The sequence below is a fragment of the Aythya ferina genome, assembly GCF_964211825.1.
Source record: "Aythya ferina genome assembly, chromosome: 2".
NCBI lineage: Eukaryota > Metazoa > Chordata > Aves > Anseriformes > Anatidae > Aythya > Aythya ferina.
The window spans coordinates 60,783,883-60,810,407 of record NC_140297.1 but is presented as its reverse complement, the minus strand read 5'-3'; the positions used below and the strand labels follow the sequence as shown (position 1 = coordinate 60,810,407).

General features: G+C 39.1%; 1 protein-coding gene across 3 annotated transcripts in view; it reads right to left on the bottom strand.

The window, feature by feature from the left end:
* Positions 1-26,525, bottom strand: part of ITGA9 (integrin subunit alpha 9) — a 220,574-nt gene that overhangs the window by 34,026 nt on the left and 160,023 nt on the right. For 2 of the 3 annotated variants that reach the window (XM_084508396.1, XM_084508397.1), the window contains exons 19-23: positions 22,006-22,092; positions 20,477-20,556; positions 17,140-17,229; positions 14,644-14,752; positions 11,803-11,910 (exon numbers count right to left, since the gene is read on the bottom strand). In XM_084508396.1, coding sequence (XP_084364522.1) covers positions 11,803-11,910; positions 14,644-14,752; positions 17,140-17,229; positions 20,477-20,556; positions 22,006-22,092 — 474 coding nt within the window. Of the gene's footprint in view, positions 1-7,744; positions 7,847-11,802; positions 11,911-14,643; positions 14,753-17,139; positions 17,230-20,476; positions 20,557-22,005; positions 22,093-26,525 lie in introns of those variants that run through there. The other variant, XM_084508398.1, reaches the window with a different exon arrangement.

Here is a 26,525-nt window from a genome sequence, read left to right as displayed (position 1 = left end):
AAGCACACTGCTGCCTCCCAAGGAGGGACTTCCGAGGAACCGTGTTGGAGCAGTCTCTGCAGGAGGTTATTTCATTCCTTTTTCCAGAAAGCACTCACCCATTTTAAAACCTGTGTAAAATTATTTGCAGCCCAGAACACTGGCAATACAGTCCAATCTCCAACATCAAGAACAAAAGTAAAATCTTCCCACACAAGATTTTACTGACAATTGTTTCTTTTTACCAGATTCTCTTTGTGAAAAGTCATTCTAATTCTCTAGGAAGAATTTGCCATATGCTGAAAAAAAAACACCTTATGTCAGTGCATCCTATGTTTTTTTTTTTCTAGATTTACTTCAAGCCCCAAAGTACTTTTGTTACACTGCTCAGCCCCAAGGTAAAGGGAAACATGAGAGAACAGCAGAGGGATAAAATGTACACCCATCATTGAGAGATCACTTGCATTCTTGAACATCCATGGATGCCAGAATATTCATCTGCATTTTTCAAAGAGGAAGAAGTTATTTTGGGTGCCACGTCCTTTCAACACCTAATCAGGCCTGATTCCAGCTGTGGTGATTTTTAAGAAGAGATTTATCCACATACTCATCCAAAATCTAAGGAATTGAACACCACTATTCAATCACAGACATACATATGCATGTATTCTCCTGTCCTATTCAACGTGTGCATATACATGCAACATGCATAAACACGAAGAGATAAAAGTCTGAGGATTGCCATTGGTGCCTTGCACAACAGGTCTCTAAAGGTTACCATAACTCTGCAATAGCTAGCATTATTTCTAATCTGTCATCGTGTAGAAAAGTAGACCATCACTTACGCTTCCTATCCTACCCATCAACAACCACACATTCAGACAAGTCAGTCTCCAGCTTTTTTTACTGGAACTCACTGTTCCATTACAGGGCCCATTAACATGACTGAGAGACAAAACTTAAATATTACAGCCTACACAGTGGGTTACTCTGCCAATTTTGTGTCCTCAGCACAAACCACTAAGCTTCTCAGAGACAAGACGTAACCACTAGAGAAAGCATGTGGATTACTTCATGCTTTAAGAACGCTGTATCTGCCAAAAGGAATTAATTCCCACAGGGCTTCTTCAGTGGATGCTGAATATTTGAGAAGTCTTGCAGAGCAGGGGCAAACCCGTAACATAGCAATGATTTTAACCATATCAGCTTACACTATCCTTAAAAGAAAGTGGTGGGAGGACATTTCAAAGTGAAGGTTGTATGTAAAACATGTCAAGTATATTCTACGTGCATTACATCCTTAAAAAAAAAAAAAAAAAGCATAGGATATTTAATAGGGCTGGACAAATGTTGGATTTGTTGCATAACACAAGTATCATCCTCTGACTTTTCCTGCACGTGCATGGATTTATGGGTTGAGCTTGGTGCTCTAGCAAGGTAGTACCAGTGCAAGGAGGACAATCACCATTTCTCTTCTAGAGAACACAGAGGGTAACCTAGCATCAATGCAATACTGCCTGTATTCCAGGTCAGATACAAGTTTCTTTGGTTTGGGATTTCTAGGAGAAATAATATATTTGCAGCCTCAGTACATTCACTTTCTCCTGTCAGCTCTGTCTCCCACATTAAGGGGACACATAACGCCCTTTCTTCTTATCTGTAGCTACTCTCTAGACTTTATCTCAAACTGTTGAACATGCATTAAAGATGAGACCCTTTTTTTTTTTTCCTAAAGCCCTGTATCCTGCACAAGATGGCAATCTAGGAGAGGGGAATGAAATATAGTTTCCAAACATTAGACTGGAAAGGTCAGCTGAGGACCAGGTACAGAAAACTGGATATTGGCAGTTGGTATGAGGTTAAGTATGTGCATACGATACAAGTCCCTTGGAGGAATGAGACTGAAAAATGGAGACTGAAAAATGAGAGGAAAGTAGCTGTCGCTCCCAACAAAGCAATAAGTAAAATCTCCCTGCTGTGTTGCTGCATACAAGAAGCTGAGCACTAATCCCATATTTAATGTTTGGCATTTTACAAGATAAACAGGCAAGCAAATGTCTTCAGTCCATTCCTTATAGACAGCGTTAGATTTCCACTAATGCAAAGGAATTCATTATAGTATTAAAACTTAAAATTTCCAGGCTTTTCCAGTAAGTCTGATTCCCCTCTTGAGCTAAATCATCATCAGTTATTAGTGAGAGTCTGGAAGCCAAGAAAACTAAGCTAATACAAAACAAGTAAGAAGGTAAAATCCAGTGGTGAGGGCATGTGATGAGACCAAACCCACCTTTGAACAAGGAAAGAGCATGGGGCCAAGTTCAGGGAAAACATCATCAGACACAAGATACTTGGAACAGCAGATTCAGCTGCAGAAAACATGATCAAGGGCTGAACGCAGGTCAGTTGTTTCACAAAACTGTTAGCATTGTTCAACTCTGAAATGGATGCCTTTCTCATCAGCCTTGGAGTACGCTGGCTCCAAAGGACAGTTTGGCTGTAGTCTTATTGAAATTGCTGCCAGATAGTTTATACATATTTCTGCTTCTTTTTTTTTTAAGGCTTTTTTACTTTTTTTTTTTTTTTAAATGTATGTATGCCTAATCAGTGGTTCACGTTTGCAAATTGGATAATAAATAACAGATCCTCTTTTATTTGTCTTTCTTGCTAACCATAGTGCATTTATGCTAATATCAGGGAGAAAATGTGTATCTGTGTCCTGATTCAAAGGCACTGATTCACCCGATAGCAGGTGAATGCGACAGAGATGAAATGGTAGGCATGGCAATCTCACATGTCACGCACACTAAGGAAAAAAAAGGGCTCTGACAAGAAATTCCAGACAAGGTCAGACTTTCAACAGTAGACAAATAAGTTATGTAAATATGTTATTTGAGTACTTGCTCCATATGCCAAAAATGTTTAATATTCACAGATAATGAAATATGTTTGAGTCAGAGCAGTTCTGTTGATTCCGGCAATAAATTTAAGAGCCACTGAAACAACAGAGAAGATTTTTTTTTTATTATTAACCCATTTTACACAACACTTGAAAGATTTTGACTGAAAATAGCAATGCTGATAAGGAAAAGCAGTACTCCACAGACTCATCCAATAGGGAAGCACGCACAGCCATGAGGAAATGCAAAATTTAAACAGCAAAGTAGAGATGTTAAATCATTAAATTATGATAGAAAAGTACCCCACCATAGTTCTGATTCCTGCTCCTTCAGCTGGAAGGGGAACACCAGAAGCACATTTGGCCAAAATCTGTGCTAACCTGTCAGCAATGCTTGCAGATGTACTTTTGACGTACTTAACTGTGTAGCTTAATTAAAGAGCTGGGTTAGATCAGCATGATCCTGAAGCACTTACCATCACCAGACAGGCACTGGCCCTGCAACCACATTGTGCATATTTAGTGGAACTGCACAGAAGCACTACTGTTAAGGGCTAGTGAGATGTACAAGGTTTAGTAAGAAGAGCACGATTTTCTGATATAAAGTACCTGACTTGCAAGACAGTGGTTTCTCTCCAGGACAGAGGGCATCACCACATGAATGCAGTGGGAAGAAAAACTGAGCACTCACATCTGTGCTTTCCACAGAGAGTTCAGGCATAAGAATGAATACCTTACATGGAAACTAAAGTGACAATTTACCTTTAACATGTGCTTCTTATGATATATAGGCCTTTAACAGCTGAAACACAGGAGTCTTTGACGTGCATAATCCCTCTCCCTGTTATGAACTACTTAATCAACACGAGGCATCAAAATACATCTCAAGGTACATCTCTTTTTAAAAAGCCTCTGAGATCACCTGGAATTCAGTGCTCTTTTAGTTAGGTTTCAGCTATATTCATTTCTAAAGCCTTTCCTATGATGCAGAACACATCTTTAAATGCACGAGATTTCTTTACCTACTTGTTGCACTTTCCGCATGGGCTGTGTTAATATCAGGATGAAAAGCTCTGAATAGCAAGCAGATAAATACATTCCCTACAGGGCTTGAACAATTTGGATGGACATTTCACCACAGCAGATATTTGAATGCATTAGAAAGATATATAAAATCAGTCACCCCAGGTCACTTCAGAGGCAGTGGAGAGAAGGTGGAACCTCCAGTGAAGAATCTCGTTCATCTATGATAGACACCTGAAGGTTAAACGAGTCATCCTCATTAAAAGAGTAAGTATTTTAAGTTACGTAAATGTCCTTTGTTTCCAGGACATCCTCAGAGTTCCCGTTTCTCCAAGGAATGGTTTATTAATATTTTTGATGTTATTTGGTACCTTGTCCAAGACGGGAAGGCAGCAGAGACATCCAACACGATGTGCTTATTCCCACTCAGGCACATGATCCATGAGGGAAACTCTCCTTTCATCTTTCTCCATTGGGAGATTTTATACAAACAAACAACATTGCTTTCAACTCTTCCTTAGTTTCCAAATTATCATTTTAACCAAGTATCTTGTATGTTATTTATAAAAGAAAAAGGCTAGCTTATGATTCAGCATTTAAGGCAGGCATGTATGTTAAAACAATTAATCAGTCAACTCTTTCCTGAGTTTCCTCCTTCATTGTTTTTTGGCGGGAACAACTTCAACCATTGGAAAATGATGAAAGAATGCAACTCTCACATTCATTCAATAACTAAAATAAAATTAATTTACATTAAATGTTAAAAATGTTGACTCATCTTCCCTCATTCAGTAGGTCCTTCACAAGGGAATTCTCTGTCTAGGAAGCTTAAAAAAAGCCTACTGTATATTTTTTTCTATACCTCAGCAAAACTTCTGATTACTGTGCTATCTACCAAACCTCCTGCTTCCTTTGTGAATCCTCTTATGAGCTGGTTTATATATCCAGTTCACTTGGTAAGGCTTCTTTCTTTACCTGAAATTCAGTTGTATAAAAAGACAAATCAGGCATCTTTTTCAAAACTGGAATTTCACACAGAATTTTCAAGACTGGAATTTCAAACTGGAGTTTCGTGAAAATAGAAACTATGGACATGACTTCTGTATAGCAATCAAATGGTTCCAATAAAGCAAAATCTCATAAATTTTTTTTTTTCCACTTTGGATTTATTTTAAGATCCTAGCTCAGGAAACAATTTTATGGCCAGGCACCCTTTCCTGTATAACAATATCTTAAATGAGAACTGAGTTCCTCTTCACTGAAAGAGCTTCAGTTTATCACGCTGACATTAGGAAGATGCTTATGAGAGCTCTTTCTGAGCCGCTTTGGGCTCCCATTTCCCATGCCTAGAGGTGACCGTGCTGTGCTGGAACATGGTGTACGTTCTTGCCTCTCCTCACAGTCATGCCAGGGCACAACAGATGCACCAGTTTCTCCTGCAAGTGACAGGGCTCCCAGGCAAAGTCTGATTCGATTGCTATCACAGAGATGCTCTAAATGGGTGGTGGTGGGGAACCACCTTCAACTCCTACGCAAAATGTTTTGGAACAGTCATTTAAAGAAGCAATTAAAGTGAAGGAGGCAGGAAGGTCACCAAGTTTTGTACAATACACTCCCTGGAATGAATAATTTCCTGCAGCAATCTAGCTATGTCTTTTAAATACAGTGCCAAAATATGTGTATGTGACTGTGAGTATAGCGTTCACTGAAATGAAGAGACCACAGGGGGGATGACTAATACAAAGGGCTAAAATAATTCTTAGTGTAAACCCAAAACATTCCTACACAAACATGGTATCAATGGTGGCAACCAGCAGCAGCATAAATAACTGCTGGAACCACATTTTGTTACATAAAGTACTATCACCAAATATTTGCATCTTCACATGCTGGAACTGTGTATATATGCTTTCAGAGCCAAGACCTGCAACTTCAAAAGACACAAACTAAACGATTTTAAACTAGCTGCCAACAAACAAAGGGTTTTCTACATCAAGATAAATATAAAGGTTTGCCTTAGTAAGTGGAGCATGTACTAGTGAGCCTGAGAATCTCATGAGGTACTTCAAAGAGCACTCACACACAGCTACCATTTCAGAGAGCTCTGGCAGTCTCCCTTTGTATACAGTTTTAAACATCAGCAGTGCAGTTGCCAAGGCATCATATTCTTATGCTGGAGTATAGCAAACTATATATAAAAACTGGCCTTAAAAATGTAACCTGTCATCAGCCACGAAGGACTTGAGGCTCTGGAACTGACTCCATTTTACTTTTTCAACATTCACATGAATAAAATCATGTTTATTTCAAGAGCTTTCCTTATTGAACATGACAGGCTACTCTACAGTCCCATGCTCAGGCAGCCATTAACTTCAAAGGCAACTTGCAAAGTGATTTTTTTTTCAATTCCTCCATGCTTCTGAATTTCCAGCCCAGCTTTTACTGATACCCAGTTTTCACATACGCACAATCCAGGTCTCACCTGCTCAGACAGAAGGAATGGAAAAGTATGAAATAAATATGCCAAGCATAATAGGACAACTGGAGGAGATTTGTTTGTCCTTCCAAGAGAAGGACTCTTTCCTTTGGTCTCTAACCAAAGAGTGAGGGGAAAACTGGGCCAGGAGTGAGAGACTTGAGATAACTATCGCTCTCAAGGTGAGCAGAAGCAGGACTCACAAGACCAAAGTTTAACCCATTTCTTTCTGGAGATAAATATCAAAGACTTAGTGGAAACTCAAGAAGAATAGATTTATTTATTTTTTATATTGTCAGCGGAGACAGGCAGATGCTTTTACAAAGTTACTTCTATGCCTACTTCTCTCCATTAATTACTAGTAATACAACATTGTAATTAAAAATATTCTATTACTAGCAATTACTACAACAGTCATTATTACACTTAGGTATCAAAAGTTATATGCTGGGAGTAACTTTCTCATCAGAAAATTGAAGACTGTTCTTCTTTTCTTCTCCCTTTTTTTCTCAGAATTTCCCTTTATTTCATCATCCAGACTTCAAACTCTTTGAAGAGAATGAGCTTCAATGCGTGCACCTCAGTTTCTAGCAGGATTCCTATCTCAGTAATGTTAACATTTTTTTTTCATCCTCGGTGTTGATTCATCTAAACATGCTCACAGAATCACTGCTTGCTGGCCTGCATGATGCTTAGAACATAGAAGAGTTCAGTTCAAGGGACCTACAAAGATCTCGTCCAACTGCCTGATCTCTTTAGGGCTAACCAAATGTTAAAGCGTGTTATTGGTGGCATTGTCCAGACACCTCTTGAACAATGACAGGCACAGGGCATCAACCACCCCTCTAGAAAGCCTGTTCCAGTGTTTGACCATGCTCATGGTAAAGAATTCTTTCCTTACATCCAGTCTGAACCTACCCAGTGCAGCTTTGTGCCATTTCCTCATGTCCTGTCATCAGCGACCAGGAAATAGAGACCAGCGCCTCCTTCTGCGCTTCACCTCCTCAGGACATTGTAGGAGGACATTGCAAGGAGGTCTCCTCTCAGCCTTCTCTTCTCCAGACTAGACATGTTTCATGTCTTCATAGGACATGCCTTCCAGCCCTCTTACCAGCTTTGTTGCCCTCCTCTGGACGCTTTCAAGGACCTTAACATCCTTGTTATATTGTGCCCAGCGTTACACACAGTATACAAGGTGAGGCCACACCAATGCCAAATATAGCAGCAGAATGCTTGCAGTAGCAGCTAGCTTATTCCAAAAAAACATGAGTGCATGGGGCCCTTGTTACCAGAATTAAAGCTGCACGGTGTGAACCAGGACAATTATCTGAACGACTTGTCAGCCCTGCAGAGCCTGGTTCCTCCAGAGGAGGGGTGAGGATCATCTGCTTGCATTGCAACTGGCTTCTGGTTTAAACAAATTATGCCTCCAGTTGTTGGTCCCTTGTTCCTCATAATTGTGTTCACCTTTGCTGGAAATAAAATAAGTGGAAATGCAACACTCCTATCCAGTTTCATAAAGCCAGCATTGGGGCAATCCTGGATTTATTGCTAATTTATCAACAGCTTCAGGAAATACTCTGGTTAATTTGGTAGGAACTCCCATAGTGAAAATTTTTCTGGATGCCCCAGAAAGCAGCTTCTTGGCTGGCAAGTCAAGTAGTGCTTCCCTTGCTCTCCAAATTATCTGGATACCCAAAGGAAATTATTAATCTTTCAGTTCAAAACCAAAACACAGACAAGTATAATGAGCCTTGTTTTCCTTTGTGAAAAAACAGATAATCAGTGGCTTGAAGAGCAGAGAATCTACATTTCTGTTAACACTATCTCTCCTGTACTCTAGGTGAAGCTTTCAGTGTCATCACCTGTACTGTGACAATCCTAACACTTTTACCAACAAGCTCAGGTATTTCATTAATTATGTTTTTAACCTGCCTTAAAACTTCTCCAAGAGAGCAAATACAAAAATACATAAAAGCAGTTTGTCTTACTGGCTTCCAAAACATCATCTACCACTGCAGACTGACAAATACTATACAAAATCAATGTCAGTGGTGAAATTTACTAGTTAAATTCACTTGCAAAATTTCTAACATTTCCATGTTGTTTAGAATTTCTGAAAGGGGTATATTCAATTGTTAAGTCTCTAATTTTCTTTCAATTAACAATTTTCTTCTATTTCTGGCTTTTACTGTTTACTTATTTCCTTTATTTTATGGGGGTTTTGTTGGGGATTTGTGCTGCATAAACTCCCTAGACCCCCTTGAAAAGAGTCTGAACATCTCTAAAGTGGAGCTCCGGATGTCAAAATATCTTTGTGACCTGAATTCCTCTGAAAGAAAATCTTAAAGTAGTTTCTGCAATAAAGCAAAAGCTTAGAGCAACAGGAACAGAGGAAGCATGAGGGCTGTCATTTCCTCCAGGAGCAGCAAGGTAATAATTCATATGAACACCTTCCAGAGATGTAGACCATTCCAGCAGGTCACATGTGACTTTCTTCCTTTTATTATTTTTTGTGACGGAATGAAAGGCTAGATCAGTCAACACAATATGAAGGAATTAGCTCCTGGCATTATCCTGTAAGGTTTATGTATATCTGAGACACAAACTCATACTTACTATGCTTTTTTACCCATAAGTTTCCCTACCATACTATACACTAGAGAAGTGCTGAAAGCCTTATTAGCTTTCAAAAAGAAAAAAAAAAAAAAAAAAAGAGAGAGGAAATAAAGAAGAAAAAAAAAAGCAAAAGCATAATGTCACCAAATCTCAAATGCTGTATCAACAGTTTAAGTTACAGATAAATGACAATTCCTGATCTGCTGTTTTACTGACAGTCACTCTGAAAGGTCCAGTAACACTGACACCTAGGCCAGCTGGAGAAATGTGTAATTACAGAACCCTTTGTGCTGTCTGAAAGGACTCTAAAACCTTTGCTACAGCCTGGTACATAAGTTCAAAGTAAACAAAAACTTGAAAACGTTAATAAATAGGCATACAAAAATGCTTTTGAAAAATATCTGTTCAAACTCATTTTCCAAAGGTAATTCAAATCTGCAGATTTTTGTTTTGATTTTTTGTTGTTGTATATTTGGTATGAGAAAGCATGAAAAAGTGCACGATTTTAGTTTTCTTTTCAGTCAATAAAAACTCAGTGGGAGACAGGCAAGAGAGAAGGGCAGGATGCTTTTCTTGTTACAATACTAGGACACAGGAGACGTGGGTTCAGTGCCCATCTCTGACATAAATTTCCTCTGTGGCCTAAGGCAAATTATTTTTTTTTTTTCAATTATTTATCTGTAAAGCAGGGATAGCCACTAACCCAGATAGGATTTGCTTGGATAACATTTATGGACATGTCAGAGGTGCTCAGGAAATCATGTATTAGACTCCTACTGACCATATATTCCAAAGCATTGGTTGAAATAATACAGGGTACACCAGCATTTCATGAAGATACATAAAGTCACACGTGTCTACTACTACCCTTCAGCCTACAAGGCAAATAAGTCTCACAACAGTAGTTGGAAATTTCTACAAATATAATTCAAAAAGTAGAAGAAAAATGTCAGATAATGCTGGTAAAAACACAACAGTTGTTGCAGAAAAAGGATGCAAACCCTACAAGCATTTACTAGCATGGTACCTGATGCCACACTGACCAGCTAGACCTCCTCTAGATAAGCCATAGCATGCATAGCATACAACAACAGCAATAAAAAACATGAAGCTCTTTTACTAGTTAAATGCATGATTTAAGGCTCTTGCCTCTTTTTTTTTTTTTTTTTTCCTTCTAATAGCTATTCAAAACTATATAGGCCATCCTAACCTTGTCAGTGCAACTTGGGGTCTTGAGTAGAAACAATGAAAATTGTTTGGAAATTACTACTTGTATACCTTGTGGGTAGCATACAGCTAATTTAAGCATGCAAAACGTGTCTTGTCTAAGACAATTTGCCCTGATTTCTAGAAGAGTCAGCATCAAAAAGCAATCAATGCCTGAAAGGAATTAATCATACCCTCAATTAGACAGGCTGAATTTGCTATCCCTCTCTCTTGGCTGCCCAGGAGAACATAGGATGGGTGACTCAAGAGGAGACAGAGTCTGGGCAGAGAAAATCTGTTAAGGAGACTCCCACCTCTCTGGTGGGGTTGTGAGCACATGACATGTGATCACAGATATGCGTTCAGGCAGCATACAGAGATGGGACAAGACAAGGACATGGGTCAGGATCCTTTGATAGGCAATGTGGCAAAAGGAATGTGGATTTCCACATACAGGGCTGGACTAAATAAAACACTGAAATGCAATGTCAAGAAAAAAAGAGACATAGGGTGGAGTATTATTTCAGTCTAGCTGGAGAATCAACTCAGTTTATACAATGCTGGTGCCTCATCCAATATCCTAAATCTGTTTCTGTCTTGAGTCCCCATCTGTGATCCATATATATACCATACCTATCAATAGCACAGATCTTGGAAACCTGCTCAGAAAGGTCTTACTAGATCTGTATTCATATTAATTCAGTAACACAGTTACCTGTGTATGAGGGCAGGTTATACCTTTCAGCCAAAAGGCTAGAAAAGTAGCTAGCCACAAAGAAAGTATAATATTTCTATTCAAGTAAACAATGAGCTGATGGAAGGAGATGGTTTTGTCTCATAAAAACAGATTACTCTGAAATTCAACAATAAATTTACCTCAGGAGTGAGGTTTCCCTCTATTGGCCACCACAGTATAAATGATGGTATTTTAGTGGTTTAACAAAAGCTTTGGAAGTAATAAATATTAAAAATGAAATCTAAGAATGTGTCTTTACCACAAATTACTTTGGTTTTCTTTGTTGTTGACACAAAATCATCTTCTGAAAAACGTTATGTTGAAAGAATAAATTCCTCTGTTGCTTACATTGGTTAAAAGAACAGTCAGAAAGAGTAAATTATAATACAGAATATAGGAAAATATACACTGATAATGCATGCAGATCTAGCCAGTGTTTTTGAAGATGATCCTAGAAAAAACAGGGAACATAAGTAGGCTTGGTAACACATCCTGCTGATATATCACATGCACCACTTAACCAGAGTGGACTCTGAAAGTAAGACTTGATCCTCTTTAGAGGCATGACTCTGGGAAGTGTTCTCCACACTTCCTTCAGAATTAGCCTGATCCAGTTTTAGACATGATAGGAAACCACGAACACAACCAGCTGCTTGCCCTAGGTGAGAAGGAGCAGTCAACAGCTCGGAAGAGATCGGCTGCTTTTGATGATCTGTCCTCAGCTACAAAGAACCTTTTATTGTCTCAAAATAAATAAATAAATAACCCAATTAGTCGACTCATCTAGTTCTGCTGGACATTTTTTGTTTCAGACATTAATAGGTCTCAGCATTTCTCTGGGCTCAACGCACATTGTAATATACTCACCATCATCTGCTGAACATGAAATATTTCAGCTCCAGTAGCAGAAAGGCGGTTTGGAAATGAAATGTCAAGAAAAGCACCAGGTAGAGTGCTTGGTCCAGCATTGTAAACCTATAAAAATATGCATATAAGTGTATAAAAAAACAAAACATATATGACTGCTCATAAATGGGAAAAAATGTACAACCAGAGCTGGGAGAATAGGTAAATTTGAAAAAATCTAATCTTATGCCTGCTTTTCAATCTTTTCAGACAAAATCTTCTTTTGTAAGTACCAAGATAAAATCAAAGGTTTAATTTATCTAAAAATCTTTAACCACAGCTCATGTATCAAGTGAGAAGCAGTTTTGCAGGATAATTACCAATACAAATAGCATATGACATTATCTTATGTACAGATACTTGTATATTGCAAGTACTCTCTGAGAGTCTAAAAGACTGTAAAAAACACTGCTGTCTCTACCAACATTCTCATTTCCATCTGGTAACCACTGCATTATATTCTGCATGTGTTTTATTATGGAGCAGAACCCAAAGTAATGTTGACTTTAACTAGGGTTTGCTGAACTGAGTTGCCAGGAAATGCATGTGAACAACTTCCATTCAAGATCTGGGGTTGCCAATTAAATTAAACTCTTTGTGGAAAACTTTGGCTTTCTATCAAATCCCCCACAACTTTTCAACATAAGAATTTCTAGTCCACCACTAGAAAGTATCCAGTGAAAATTCCAAAATTTGTGGATTTTTGCTAAAGAGAAAAAAAAAATCCATGGAAATCTGTCTACAAAAATAAGTTTTTATGTCTATCTACATTTTTTTTTAATCAGGAAAAATATTTCCTGGTGGTTTCTAACAACACATGCATAAGTGCATCCATTAAAAGCATTAAGCCTGTCAGAATATTTACCTACACTGAGATAGTACTGTCAAAAAATGTAGCAATCAGTGCTTCAATTGTGTAAAGTACTGATATTAAAAACAACAACTTTTCGTTCTTCAAACACTGTTTATATTTGAAGAAATGCCTGACTGATAAAGAGAATAAGTTCACAATGCCAAATCCTTACAAAAACCCTGAGGCCCCAGGCAAGGGGAGCAATCCCACTACAATAGAGCATGATAAAAGCTGCATGAAATACAAACATAATGTTTCGTGTAAAACGTTTTAAAAATCTTGATTATTTCACTGAGATCAGTTATCAGACTTAAGGAAGAAAAGACATTTTCAGTGAACATCGTGTTACCAAAAAAAATGATGCATACATCTCTTCCCGTATTAAAATTTGACATGGTATAGATTTTCACATATAAAAAAAAACTATAAAGTATTTTTGTATTTTTGTAAATCATCTTTCTTTTTTTGGGTTAAGAAACTATTACTTTTCTCCATCTGGAAGAGATTAATAAGTGACAGGCAAACCATTAAAAACAATTAAGCAGTAATACAAACCATGCTTTGCCCATTATGAAACTCTACCCTTTCTGACACACACAGCTATGAGGTTTATCACGTTACTAGAGAGCAGATCTGTGACTTGTTACAGCATAATTTTCTACTTCTATATGGAAAATAACTTTTTAATATTGCAGTTTACAAGTGTGTGCATGATACACAAGAGGATGGGGGAGGACAAATGGTGGCTCTGCCAATATATAGGTTTTCTCTTCCTTACCTGTTATCACTTTGTTTTATTGAAAATAATAATCTAGTTAAAGCATCAGTACATCTGTTCTTTATCTGCTTCTAACCACTAACTGGCTGGGGAAGACCTATAAAACCTCAAGAATGAAATCAGAATCACAAGAATTAATAGCCTGGTTCACAAAAAGCTTTAATGTCCTGAAATCCTGTTTTCACTCCTTTTCAGTAAATAGCTAAGGGCACTGCATGACAGTGGGGGCTTAATTGCTCTGGACCACAGTCTGTCCGTGGAGGCAGACATGTGTTATTCATTATAAGCCAAGTGGCATTCATGCCTAGGAGAACAGAAAGGGGAAAAAAGGCGAAAGACTATTTTTCACTATAAATAATTCCCCCACCTCTGCCTTATTTATCATTCCCTAGTTCCATCTAGTGGTCAAAGAGGATGTGAAGTGGTTGTAATAGAGACAGCCATGGCAGTGAGACAAGTTCATTTTGGTCCCACTGCAAGAGCTTGTTACAATAAATGCTCCATATGTTTTACAACTTCAGGAACCCAACAAAATGTCAAGTGAAATTTAATCTGTAGATAATACTTGAATAACACTGATATGCTATGAGACATATAATGAAACCTTCTCACACCATATTTTTAGTGTTACATTCTCTTCCCTGTGCTATGCTCCCATTAGTAATGCTATAAACATTTTCATACCAGGGGCATTTGGCAAAGTTGGAATCCCTTGCATAGTATGTGCTCATTCTCATGGATGTAGGCTGCCCAATCCTCTGCTCCATGACCAAGCTGCTAAAAAGAAGCACTCCTCCTTTCTGAACCTGGGACTGCATCCAAGATGTGGCACTTCAGTAATTAGAGTTCTTTACTCAGCATGTGATGAAAGGTAAAATAGAAACAAACAGTAGCAGTTTCATTTCTATGTAAGTGAGATGCCCTATTTGTAATCCTTGTAATAATATACTCAGATAAGGAAATACACCATCCCTGCACACTGTAAATATGGCATCCGCTCAAGAATGCATTGCACATCATACTGTGATATGGAAACATGCAATAAAGCACATACCACACTCAGAATAAAAGAGATATAAAATTAGAATGTGCTGTCAAGCAGGAAAGCAGTACAAAAAAAAAAAAAAAAAAAAAAAAAAAAAAAAAAAAAGGATCAATTGATCAGTTTTACCTGCAGTGTGAAGTTGAGAGACTGGAAAAGGCATTCGTGGTTTTCTAGCTGAACAAAGTTGGATGCTTCCACAGAATCACCATAGAAAAAGGAAGTAGGAAAGACTTCTCTGAAAGATCAAGAAACGTATTTATTAAGTTGTGCTTGTCACCAAAATTAAATATATTTGTTGGCTCTGAATCTCATCTCTTGCTTTCTGGCCATGGGAAATTCTATGGAACCATTTTACATTAATCTATTATTTGTGATTTGATTTCCTCTTGACAATACTAGACTACATAAACAGCATCTCAGCTGACCAGGCTTAATATCCCAGCACCAACTGAAACAGATTTCTTTTGATTACATCTCTCTTTTTATCTTTTCCTATCACAAAACCTCTTCTCAGGGCCCATGGGCTCTGCCAATAATAATTTATGCAAGTTCTTTAGCTTGTGTAACACAGGAAGTCATTGCACTACCAAGTTAGTCTGAAGCAGTTACTAACAGGATTACTTTCAGTTACATATTCATTAAACTAACATTTCATTTTTATCTACTGTTAAAAGAGCATTTCATGAATAAACCCCTCATTAGCTATCATTACCTTTATGAGTTGCAGATGGTTAAAGGGAAGAACAGAGGGGATATGACTTGCTTAGAGCTGCAGTGGCAAAGGCCAAGTTCCCTCAACTACTCTTACCACCTTATTACAACGTAAAATACAGTAGGGTTTTATCAAAAAAGACTTGGAAGCACCACAGAGTACTGTGAAATCCTAGAGAGGAGGACCAGGAGTGCTTTAAGCATCCTTTGTGCCTCCTCGTACTCTTAGGCTGCTCCACTGGCTGGAAAGGGTCCTGGTGTAATTTCAGATAGACCTCAACCAGGGTTTGCCTAAACTCTGCTTTGTTCCTTGGCTGTCCTTTTGATCAGACTATTTTGAGATAGGATTTTAAGCCTGTTTAGTTACATTTCCTTTTTTTTCTGGTCTCCTGACCTGCCTCCTGTGCCAGGGATTGCTAGGGCAAGCAGCAGGAGACAAATTTTACTCCTCCCATCTACAGTGTTGTGCCAGAAGGCTTCTCCCAAATGTGGGACAAGCCCTTCAGGGCTATTTATGACCAGGGATGAAGGTTGCTCTTGCAGCCTCAAATGCAGGATAGCTAATAAAATTAAGCTTTAAAAACATACTGTCTGAAAAAGAGTATTACTAGTATTACCTAGTATTTCCTGGGAATGCTGTACCCTCCAACAAACCAAACTTTTCCCCAGTAGTTGGACATTTCCATGAACTTGAATCAACTAAGCTTTGTCTATGGGAAAGCAGAAAATAATCCACATAGCCAGTTGGGTGGGGCTGACAACTTCAGAGACCTTGTGGTTTTAAGAGGTATATTCTGAAGAGAAAGAAAGAAGCCCAATCTGTATCAGTGTTTTCCACCTGCAGTATTCTGTAAGTGGGGAGCAGAGATCTAAAGACACATTATTTCTTTCATATCTGTAAAGCTGTATAAAATCCGTGTCAAAGCATCAAGAAGCAAAGGATACAGAGTTAAATTTCTACACAATCCGTAAGTGTGAAAGCATTCAAAAACTTTCAGAGCATGCTGCTAGGACTGCGTTCTCAGTATATAGAAAATTTTTGTCCTTGCTAATCGTCTTGTGACATCTGACAGTACTCTTCATTTCTCTGAGCAAGCTCAGACATATCTTCCACACATTCTGACTTCTGTGGCAGTAAATTAAGGATTTTATTGCTACGCAATATGAGGGGAAATCATCTTTATATGGTAAAACCTAGACCTGGCCATGAATTTGAGTACACCCAGCCTTTCAGCCAAATCACATGCCAGTGCAGGTAACCTTCTTTCCTCTGTCTCTGTTAACCACTGTCCTCTCCCAGGGACTGGGCATGTGCTATATAAGTATTTCAGTCAAAGGGTGAGTGATGTTCCTCGGCTGGTATTCAGACGCTTTGCAGAATAGGAAGCAGAGAGAGAGGGAAAGGAGACAGAAGCAGAAGCAAATTCTGATTGTGAAATTAAACAGAAAGGCAAACAGCTAGACTCCACCAAGATCCTTACAATCCCAGAACATTTGACCCTAACCTTTGGCCTGGTGATTCTCAACCATATCTTTAAAGGCATGCCCTAAGGAACAAGAGGCAATTTGCTTTTTCTATTTTTATTTTATTTTAAGGTCCATCATATCCACAAAACCACGTGAATTCAAATATAGTCACTAAAATACCTATTATAAATGAGATGACAACTAATCAGTGCTAGCTAGAACGGAGTGAGAAAGAGGTACAGTGCTGGAATGAAAGGAATGACAAATAAAATTCCCAGATAATGAATGAGGTTGTCCTTATTTCCAGACTCTGGGAAACAAGGAAAAAGCAACATTCTCACTACATGTAAACAAAGAGAAAAATTCAGTTTTTCACTCAGAGAGACTGAGATGTTATTGTTAGGACTGATATTATTTTGTTTTCATTTGATGACTAGTACTTACCCATTGATAGATGAGTCCACTTCATGCATCAGGGGCACTGACAAGGTTAGAGTATTATCATGCAGAAACTCTGTGTGTTCTAGGTTTCCACTGTGCCACAAAGAAAAATAAACACACTGTAAAACCACAGCCTTTACAATATACCACAGTTACACAGCTACCATCTCTCTGCTTTGTACTCTGAGCCTCTCCCAGTGATGTTGCCTCTCATTAAGAAGCCTCTTAAAGATTGCTACTTCTGTTCATCCCTCTTTGGAGGGGGCACACATACAAAGCGTGCTTTGCAGCTCTTCCTCTGTGGCTGGGGCATAAGCAGACTTATGCTGATAAATCTATCTTTGAGCAAAGTTCTCAGTTCAAAAGTGCAGAACTACAGCAGTGATCATGCATAGTGGAGAGAAACAAGGATATTTCAAAAGCAACTCAAATGGTTGATTTTTATCCCAGCCTGACTGCACATCAGTTTGGGAGGGATACATACACTTCACAGAGGTTCTTGACAGTAAATGAAGCTGCCCTTTTACTGTAGCTGCATTATTTCACAGCATTGTCTCGGTACTGCTATGAGCAACTTTGCATGTAGACCCTCATACTGAACTGGCCGCAAACTCTCAGCTGTTCTGCTCCCTCTGCGTGTTTTAATTGTCAAAATGAAAGAAGTTCTACTTTGTGTCTTCAAAGCCAGTTGCCACCACTGGTCAAAAGCAGAAGAAGGGAAGAGAAAAGTGAGCAGTCATCTCTCATTTAAGTTGGTTTATTTCAGTGTGAATACTTGTGTATTAAGTCCAGAAAAGGTTCCTGAATTGCATGACCAACAGGCAAACTTGTAAATATTCTAATTCTGGTGGTGAGTCTGCTTGGTGGGTGACAGCTTAAAAGAAGAATATATTGCATATATTTCCTGTTCCTTCAGCAGTGACTCTGATTGCTTTTGCCTTGCTGCTTATCAGATTTACTCACAAGTCTACCTGTTAAAAGATATGATCCACTTTACTTCAGAACATTACCACTGAGGCAACAGCAGGTAGTAACATCCCAAATGATACCATGCATATGATGAGTTGCTCAATCAGGTTATGAAAACAGAGCCTGTTGGCTACATATATATGTAGATACAGCTCAGCCTTCTGAGACTGACACATTGCTATACTGGCTAAACAAAGCTATGGCTCAACAAAAGCTTTTCTTCTGAATAGGCCAAAATGGAGACATTTCTCATCTCAAATACCAAGATATTATGCTGAGAAGCAGAATAAGCAAGTAAAATTTAGTATAGGGTTCATATGTATGTGTTTATCTGTTTAAAAAGAAGCAGTTACTGTAAAAAAAATGAAAACATAGCTTGGTGAATTTAGCTCCAGCAAAATAGTTTACTCTAGGAAGCAACAGAAGAGTTACGTTTAAAATAAACAAAAATAAAAATGAAGACCTAGTGTAGTGCTGAGTCTTTGATCTCTCTCCCCCACTACAGAACCAGTCTCTTGTTACAGATGCTACTGCCAAATTTGCAGCTACAAGGGACAGGTTAAGTGGCCACTTGAAGGGTAATACTTAGTTTCCAGTGACAGCGTGGTATAGCTAACAGCTTTTCCATGCCAGACATTTCTGCAGGACTAGCTCCAGTTTTGTGTGGGAACAATGTCCCCACTCGTTGCAGTCTAACCACAGTACAACACAGACATTTCCGTGTCCATTTCCTTATCACTGACCTTACCCCAGGGCACCCTGTTAAAGCCCAACAACCTTTGTGGTAGAAACATTTTATTACTCTCATTTGACAGTAAGGGAATTGAGCAATTTGCCAAAGTCATGGAGAAAACGAGGGTAATTCAGCAATGGGAACTGCACTGTTGCTGGAGGTTCAGCTGAATCCTGAACAACACAACTGTCCTCCAGCCCATCCTTCTGAAAGGAAAAATAGTCTTTTAATCCCTCTGATAATTTGCACTATGTGTACAAACTACTATATATTTATTTGTTCCATCTAAAAGCAGCAACTAACCCTCTTCACTGGTAGTGCACAGAAATCTTGAGGAGTGAGGTTACTGAGGAAAGCCCTGTGCTATCCACGGCAGGGAAAGGAGAGGTACAGCCTGGAAAATGCTGGCTGGGCAAATGTAAAGCACTCCTGACCTATCCTTGCAATGGCTGGCATTTACATGGCAGATCCCAATACATCTGCCTGACCTAGAGGTATTACGGGGTCATCTGAACACACGATCAACTTCTCTTCGCAGAGAATAAAACCGGTCTAAATGTGCAAGACGTGGTCTTGCCCATCTGATGTGAGGTCTCACTGTCAGCGTTTCCTGCTGGCACCACATGCTGCAAGATCTTTTTCCCTGCCGGCAGCTGTTACAGGAGGGGGAGGATGCTGCCCTACAAGAGCACTCACTCAGCAACTGCTACATCTCCTCTCTCATCTCCAGCTGGCCTCTGAAGCATCATCAAAGTGGGGAGGAGAGTTCACACTGGAGATACTGACTTTGATGTGGCAGGATATGAAGCTGGCCTGTTCACACAGTAAGTGGAAGCAGCAACCAGTCCCACACTCAGCACCTCAGAGTGGCAGTTTATGGCCCAGGTTAATGAAGCTATGCTACAGTTGGTTTCCATAAACACCCAGACACTGCCTGAGACAGAACCATCCCTGGTGTCTGCTTCTTTGTGGCACAGAGCACTTGTAACATCTTTTATTTTGCCCAAGATGAAGTTCCTATGCATATATCTTAAGGTTACTGGCTAATATTTGGCACCACACTATCGTAATGCCTGCTGCAAATACCTCCGGGACAGTACCCCATTCAGCTGTTTCATGCAGTCTGGCATACCTTCCTAAAGATCCAGAGAGGGGAAAAAATAGACATCAACTTTGGAAACTGTCAGTAAGATCCCTGACCATCTGATGAAAGCATTTTTCTTTTCTGGTTTGCATCCAAGCATGCTTATTTCATTCAAATGCTGGAACAAGTGGATCTGCCTGGTTCTGATTGTCAAGCACAGCTGAACTGAGCTTGATATACAGCCCAAAGGGATGGGCACAGAAAAACAAGGGCCTTCCAACTGAGAGAACACAAAATGCTCCTTCAGAATCACAGCTCCCTGGCAAGCAAACCCTACACACAATCCCACCTCATTTTTCAGGAAGGTAAGTCACATGGTTCCTCTGTATTATCAAAATACACACATTTAGCTTCAGCCATCTAACCTCGTTTACTGTCCATAAATGTGCTATCATATCATGTCACCACTATCAGACGATTGCCAAACAAATGCAATGCACACATCATGCAAGGAAGAATATACAAGTCATCAGGATGTACAAAGGTTCTCTTACCTTTGGGCAGTGACAAGGAAGGTAAGTGTTTCTTCTTGCCCAGACAAATGACTTGTGTCAAAGATCACACTGAACTCGTACTGCACAAAGAAAAAATGGTATTTAGAAACACTGTACTTTGTTTCAAAACATACTTATTCTGAAACTTCAAACATATTTTACTGGTCTAGCTATGCAGATGTAGCACACTTTCATACATTTAATAGAGCCTCCTCTACCGTAGAGTAGCTTTTAAATCTAAGGAATTGCTCATCTGTTCAAATACTACAGAATCCAATTTTTCTTTCATTGTGAAAAGGCCTTTATTAGAACTGCCATTCAATGATACTTTTGGAGTAGATTATCTGCCAGTGGAAGTGTCTTCTAGTTTAAAGGGATCATTATCCAATCCTACCTCAGCACCAATGTGTACAGTAGTTGCCGGTGAAGTGATATTTTCAGGGAATAAAGATCATGTCATAGGCATGCACTGACACCCAGAAGAACCAGCACTAGTCAAAGCACCATTCAGGCCAATAATCAAACTGGGTAAAATCAGGTGCCAATTTTGAATAGAGAACCTACCTTGATGATCACTGTAGCACTACATTAAAAAAGCTGTTGCATCAAATATTTATGTACCTCTAAAACCCAAGTGAAAATTTCCGAATTCATGCTAATTTCAATGGCTTACTGAAAAAAATGGAGGTAACCCAACTATGTTATTCTGAAACAAAACACTGAAATCCTTACATTCCAGGTAATATTTTGCTGCTGTATTTTTTCCACTGTATTTTAAATCTTTTTAAATGTTTCAAAAGACTACGTTCTAAGAAATAAATGATCAGTAACAGAAAATTCCATATAAGGTCAAATGCTATGTCAATTCAAATAGAAAGGAGTAATTTTTGAAATTTAAATTTTATGAAAAATTTTACATTGATTTTGTTTGGTCATTCTGAAGTTATTCCTCTTCTCACCTTCCTGAGTTAGTCAGGTGTACAGCTTTTTTTAGGGACAGAAAGAACGTAGCTGGGTTTGTAAATACTACAAAATAGTTCATCCTCTACTATCTTCTACTAGTTCATCTTCTACTAATCTTCCAAGAAAACAGAACAAACAAACAAAAAAAGCTACCAGGAAAACATAATATGAAAAAGTTATTGCAGCATTTTCAATGTCATTCATATGAATGCAGTTGCACCAAGTGAAAGTAGGCAAACATAAAAACTGAGTAAGGCAATACAAGTAAGTCAGAATCCTTCCCTATTTTTCCGCAGAGGAAAATGTTAAGCTTTTGGTAGCTACAGCTCTTGCATCATTTCTGAAGAGCATTCAATTGCAATGCACAGGGTATTACCATTGGATGTATCCGATGGGAAAGTACATCTGCCTTTCCACAACAATGAAAGGCTTCAGTATCTGGGTTAGAACACTACAGAAAGTATCAGCCACACACGTTTAACAAAGAAATTGTCCTTCCCACTACTCCTTGGAGACAAACAGAGGAGGAAACCATCACTCAGCAGATGAAAATATCACAACATTACCCTAGATTTCGATCTCATGAAAGGAAATCCCACACTGCACTTGAGGAAGTCTGATTCCAACAACTCACAGGCAATGCCCAGCTCCTCCTGTAAGAAAATAAAAAAGACCTTGAGATGATGGATTTGAGGTAAATAAGAGAAGGATTACCAATAAATATCATTGAGATGAAATGATCTTATAAAACAAAACATTTCCCATCGTAGCACTGTTATTCCCAGAAATCTAATACTCCTTGAATAAGGAAAGGCGCAATGAGGCACTTCCTGACTCCACCTCAGTAAGATCAGCACTGAGACGTGGACAACCATCTGAATGTTGCTCTGAGAGCCAGACCACGGGGAAATATGGCACGACTAAACACAATGGAGTCAGGGGACCAGCCCAAAGTTCTTGGATAACTCAGACCATCAGTTATTCCCACTGTTTTTTAAAAGAGCTTTCAAATATTCCAGAATACAGGTTCTCCACATCAGTTTTCCCAGTATTATGAAGACAGAATTGTATTGGGTGACAGTGACTAAATCAGGACAGGCACAGATGCTGGAGAAAACTTCATCTGGTCCTAGTATTATTCACCGCCCTGTTCTCTTTGGTTCACAGGATGAGCTGCAATGATATGGGTACCAACCTTCTTTAATGATACAACAGTGGCATAAATAAATTAGGGAGATGTGCCTCTCCTCAAGATAAGAAATGAAAGACTATGAACACTGTCCATAATACAAAGGAAAACGTTAGAGAAGCCCTATCCTGCTTGATTGGTGACTCCATTAAACCAAGGGAAGTGCTTCTATTGAATAGAAAGTGTTTCACTGTTCCATAAAAATAATGTCTGGCTCCAGGTTAGCATGGTCTCATCTCCAGGTTATCACAGAACAGTTGTGTGTTCTGTCACTCTGAATAAGTTCATCACATAAAACTTTAGGGGTAGGATTCAGTTCCACAGTCTGATGTGCACTTTTAGGTGCCTGCTATGTAACTTAGATGCTCCCTTCATAGTCGATGGAGCCAGAAAACTGTTTGCCAGGCCAAATGTAGGTGCTTATTCCAGACTAAACTGAATAGTTATCAAGGCCCTGGTATTGTCTAGATCACCACTGTGGTACTGAAGTATGCAGCTACAATACAAATGCCCGAATTTAGCTATTTGAATCTAGAAATTACCTATATTCTAGACATGTTGCTGGGAATCTCAGAGGTACAGGAGATATGGTTTATTTGACCTATTTTAAGTACCCAGAGTAGTTTGCAAAGCCCAGGGTCTGCCTCCTTATGCACATCTCCCAAATTGTTTATGAGTTCTGCTTTAAACATACTTCAACTTAGGTATTTGCATGAGTACCATTCACATCTAGAACAAGTACGTGCTAAAGTGGCTTCGTGAACCATGGACTCAGACTAAGCATCTCCAGGAAATGCTTCTCTGGCTTTCACATTCTGATAGGAGCATGGCTTTAGTGTTCTACAGATGTTACTTCTTTCCTAACTGCAGTCTTGATCTTTCAACTGCTTTCTGCAATATCTGAAGGACAAAATCTCCTTTAACATCACGGTTCAAATCATGGCACACATTTATAGAAATGTATGTCCCTCATGCTTTCTTCTCTCAGTATTTCACTGGTCTCACATGTAAAGAAAGTAATATAAGGAGAAAATCCATGTATGCTTTGAGATGCCTGATGGCATGAAATTACTCCAGCACTACTCAACAGCCAGAGTAGTGTCCTCCATGTACATTTTCTTTATGGATTTGTTTTGTTGCAATCTTTAGTAGACTTTATTTGCAAAATAACAAAAGTTGGCACTGCCCAGCAAATCAAATTATCTAGATTCAGTTGTATAAAGCTGCCATCCTCATATTCTGTGTCAGATTTTCTCCTCCATTTAACACATAAGAGCAAAGAAAGCACTTCATGGGCGCAGCATCTCCTTCACTTGCCTCTTCCTCTGAGCTACACAGGAGGTTCTCCAGCTTTATTCAAGTGATCAAGTGAACACAAACTGAGCAGCTGCATAACCAAATGAAAATTTTCACAGCTGTTTCCTCTGGGAACATTCTCATTTCTGTGTTGTTCTGATGTCCCTTGCTGTCTAACTGTGGCAACCTATGAACTCTCTTTCATCATCTCCCTGTCTCTGCTCATTCAAGAAGGGTTTCTATTTACATAGCTGTCTGGTGGTGACAGTGACCAGACAGACCCAAGAGGTTGTCTCCCCTCCCCAAGCCCGCATCACTTCAGAGATGTCAAAAACACAGTAACAGAAAGAACACTCATCTTGATAATGGAAGAAGTGCAATTCTTCTTCATTTTGCAAATTGGTGGCTGCCTGCCTTTGCAGTTCAGACAACAGGCAGGCACATGCCAGTTGTTTATAAGGGCCTGCTAAGGAAGCATCAGGGAACACTGCATTGTGGCTGGTTTTGCTGTTACTGCTTGCAACAGCTTGACAGATGTATTGATATTGACCTGAAAGACCTTCTGGCTTCATTAGCATACCAACCAGTTTAATGATTAACATTAATAGGACATTATTAATGCTGCAAATTCAAACTGTTCAATGCTAGGAAATAACAGAAGTAAGTTTGCCTGTACCAGACTGGTTCAGCCTTCTGCATGTTTCTAAATCCCAGAGTACCTACAAACCTTTTCTATGGACTCATTGATCTGTGATTAGTATTAAGAAGCTCTGATAATGGGTAAACTATTTGCTTTTCCTTCATCACTTACTGTCTGGCTTCAGGCTTATTTGCTGCATACTGTTCTGGAGAGGGAAAAAACTGTTTTTATGGGATTTCCTATGGTGTTCAGCTCTGTAATGTGTGGACACACAGCAAGTATTAAGTTCAGTTTTCAGAAAGCTGATAGATTTTTGGTGCCTTAATAAAAAATAGGGAACAGCGGCAGGGGATTTCTGGGCTTCCAGAAATTTTGGTGCCACTTCTCAATGATGTGAGGTAACACTTTAAGTGCACAGTGCTTCTCTATGACAATACAGCCTAGCTGAGAACGCAGTTTATTGCGTGAGTTTCCCTAGCAGAATTTCTAGCTTGCTTAGAAAACATAGTCAAAGGGAAGCTTCCCTTCCAGTTACAGTGTGAAGTTTTATCTAGACAACTTTGTTTTCTTTCTGAAACATTTCACAGTTTTTCATATTTTAAGGAGAAGATCAGATAAAGAGTGAGCTAATTAGCCAAATAGCTGTACTATTACTGCATAACAAATAAAGACCCGGGTGTGAGAAACATGAAGCTCAGGCTGGCTCACAGTCTGTTTCTCCAAGTCTTTTATCGCAGAAAGAAAAGTTCCTGATAATTATGGCAAGAGCAATGAAATAGTCAAGTTTTAACTCCATCATAAGGGGCACATGGGGAAAAATAATTCAACCTAAATTTTAAAGCATAATCCTCTCAAATACATTCCTTGAGGTATGTAACCAGGGTATGATTAGAGATGTAACAAAATGGCCTTACTTGTGGGGTGTTTGTTTTAAAGCGTAAATATGATATGTAGTTTTCAAAAAAGTAGTGCAGGAAGCTGGTAATGATCATATTAACATTGTATGGGAGAAACAGCAGCCTGGAAATGTTGCTATTTGTTGAATTTAAGACTTAAAGGAGAAGAAATTTCAGTAACTCTTGTGTTCTTCCTGAGTCAGATCCACCTCTTGTTGCTTCAAATATTCATCTGGCATACCATGCAGCCTGCACTGGGAGACAGCAGCTTTCTTCTCCAGTGGCATCTCTGGCCAGTACCTGTCTCCACAGAAGCAGTCTGTTGTTAAACGTGGAGGCTCGGAGTACATCTGACTACTGGCTGACAAGTGCTCAGGAGTGCTTAGGAGTAATGTCTCCTCGTGCTTTGTCCCTAACCCACACGCTAAGTGCAGTAGAGTCCTTACTGCCCCGAATAGCTCAGCTATATAACCAAAAGAAAGCAAGAGGCTCACAGAATAATCTGCTTGAAACAGGCAAACAAAACATTCAGCTTGGCCTAGAAAGCATTCCAACATGAATAAAGCACTTTAACCACACAGATGGGATGCTAGGATCATTATCCTACAATATAATAACTCAAGAGCAATACCCTTTTTGCTGGCTTCACCTTGCTGATTATCTAAGGATATAACACATGGAACAACCCAAAATTTTGCTCTTTCCCTGTCACAGAGATCGTAACTGGACTGCAAGAGAACCTTACATTTTCCAGGCCACATAAGATAGATCATCACTAAGAAAATAGCTTGTCAGTACTAGAACAGGTTGTACTAAGTAAGCCTTTGACTGCATGCATCTTAGCATTTAGAAAGATTGTCTTCCCTTGATGTTTGATGGGCGTAATGTTCTCAGGATACAAAGATGGGACCAGTGCCAGCTGGAGCACAAGACCAGAGTATTTTAGGTATGATCCTGAAGAAGACCACTTATGAGACCCAAGCACTGTGCAAAGACAGCTGCTCTTTGTCCCCAGTCCTCCTGAAAGAGACTTTTTTTTTTTTTTTTAAGTAAGATTTCTTAAAT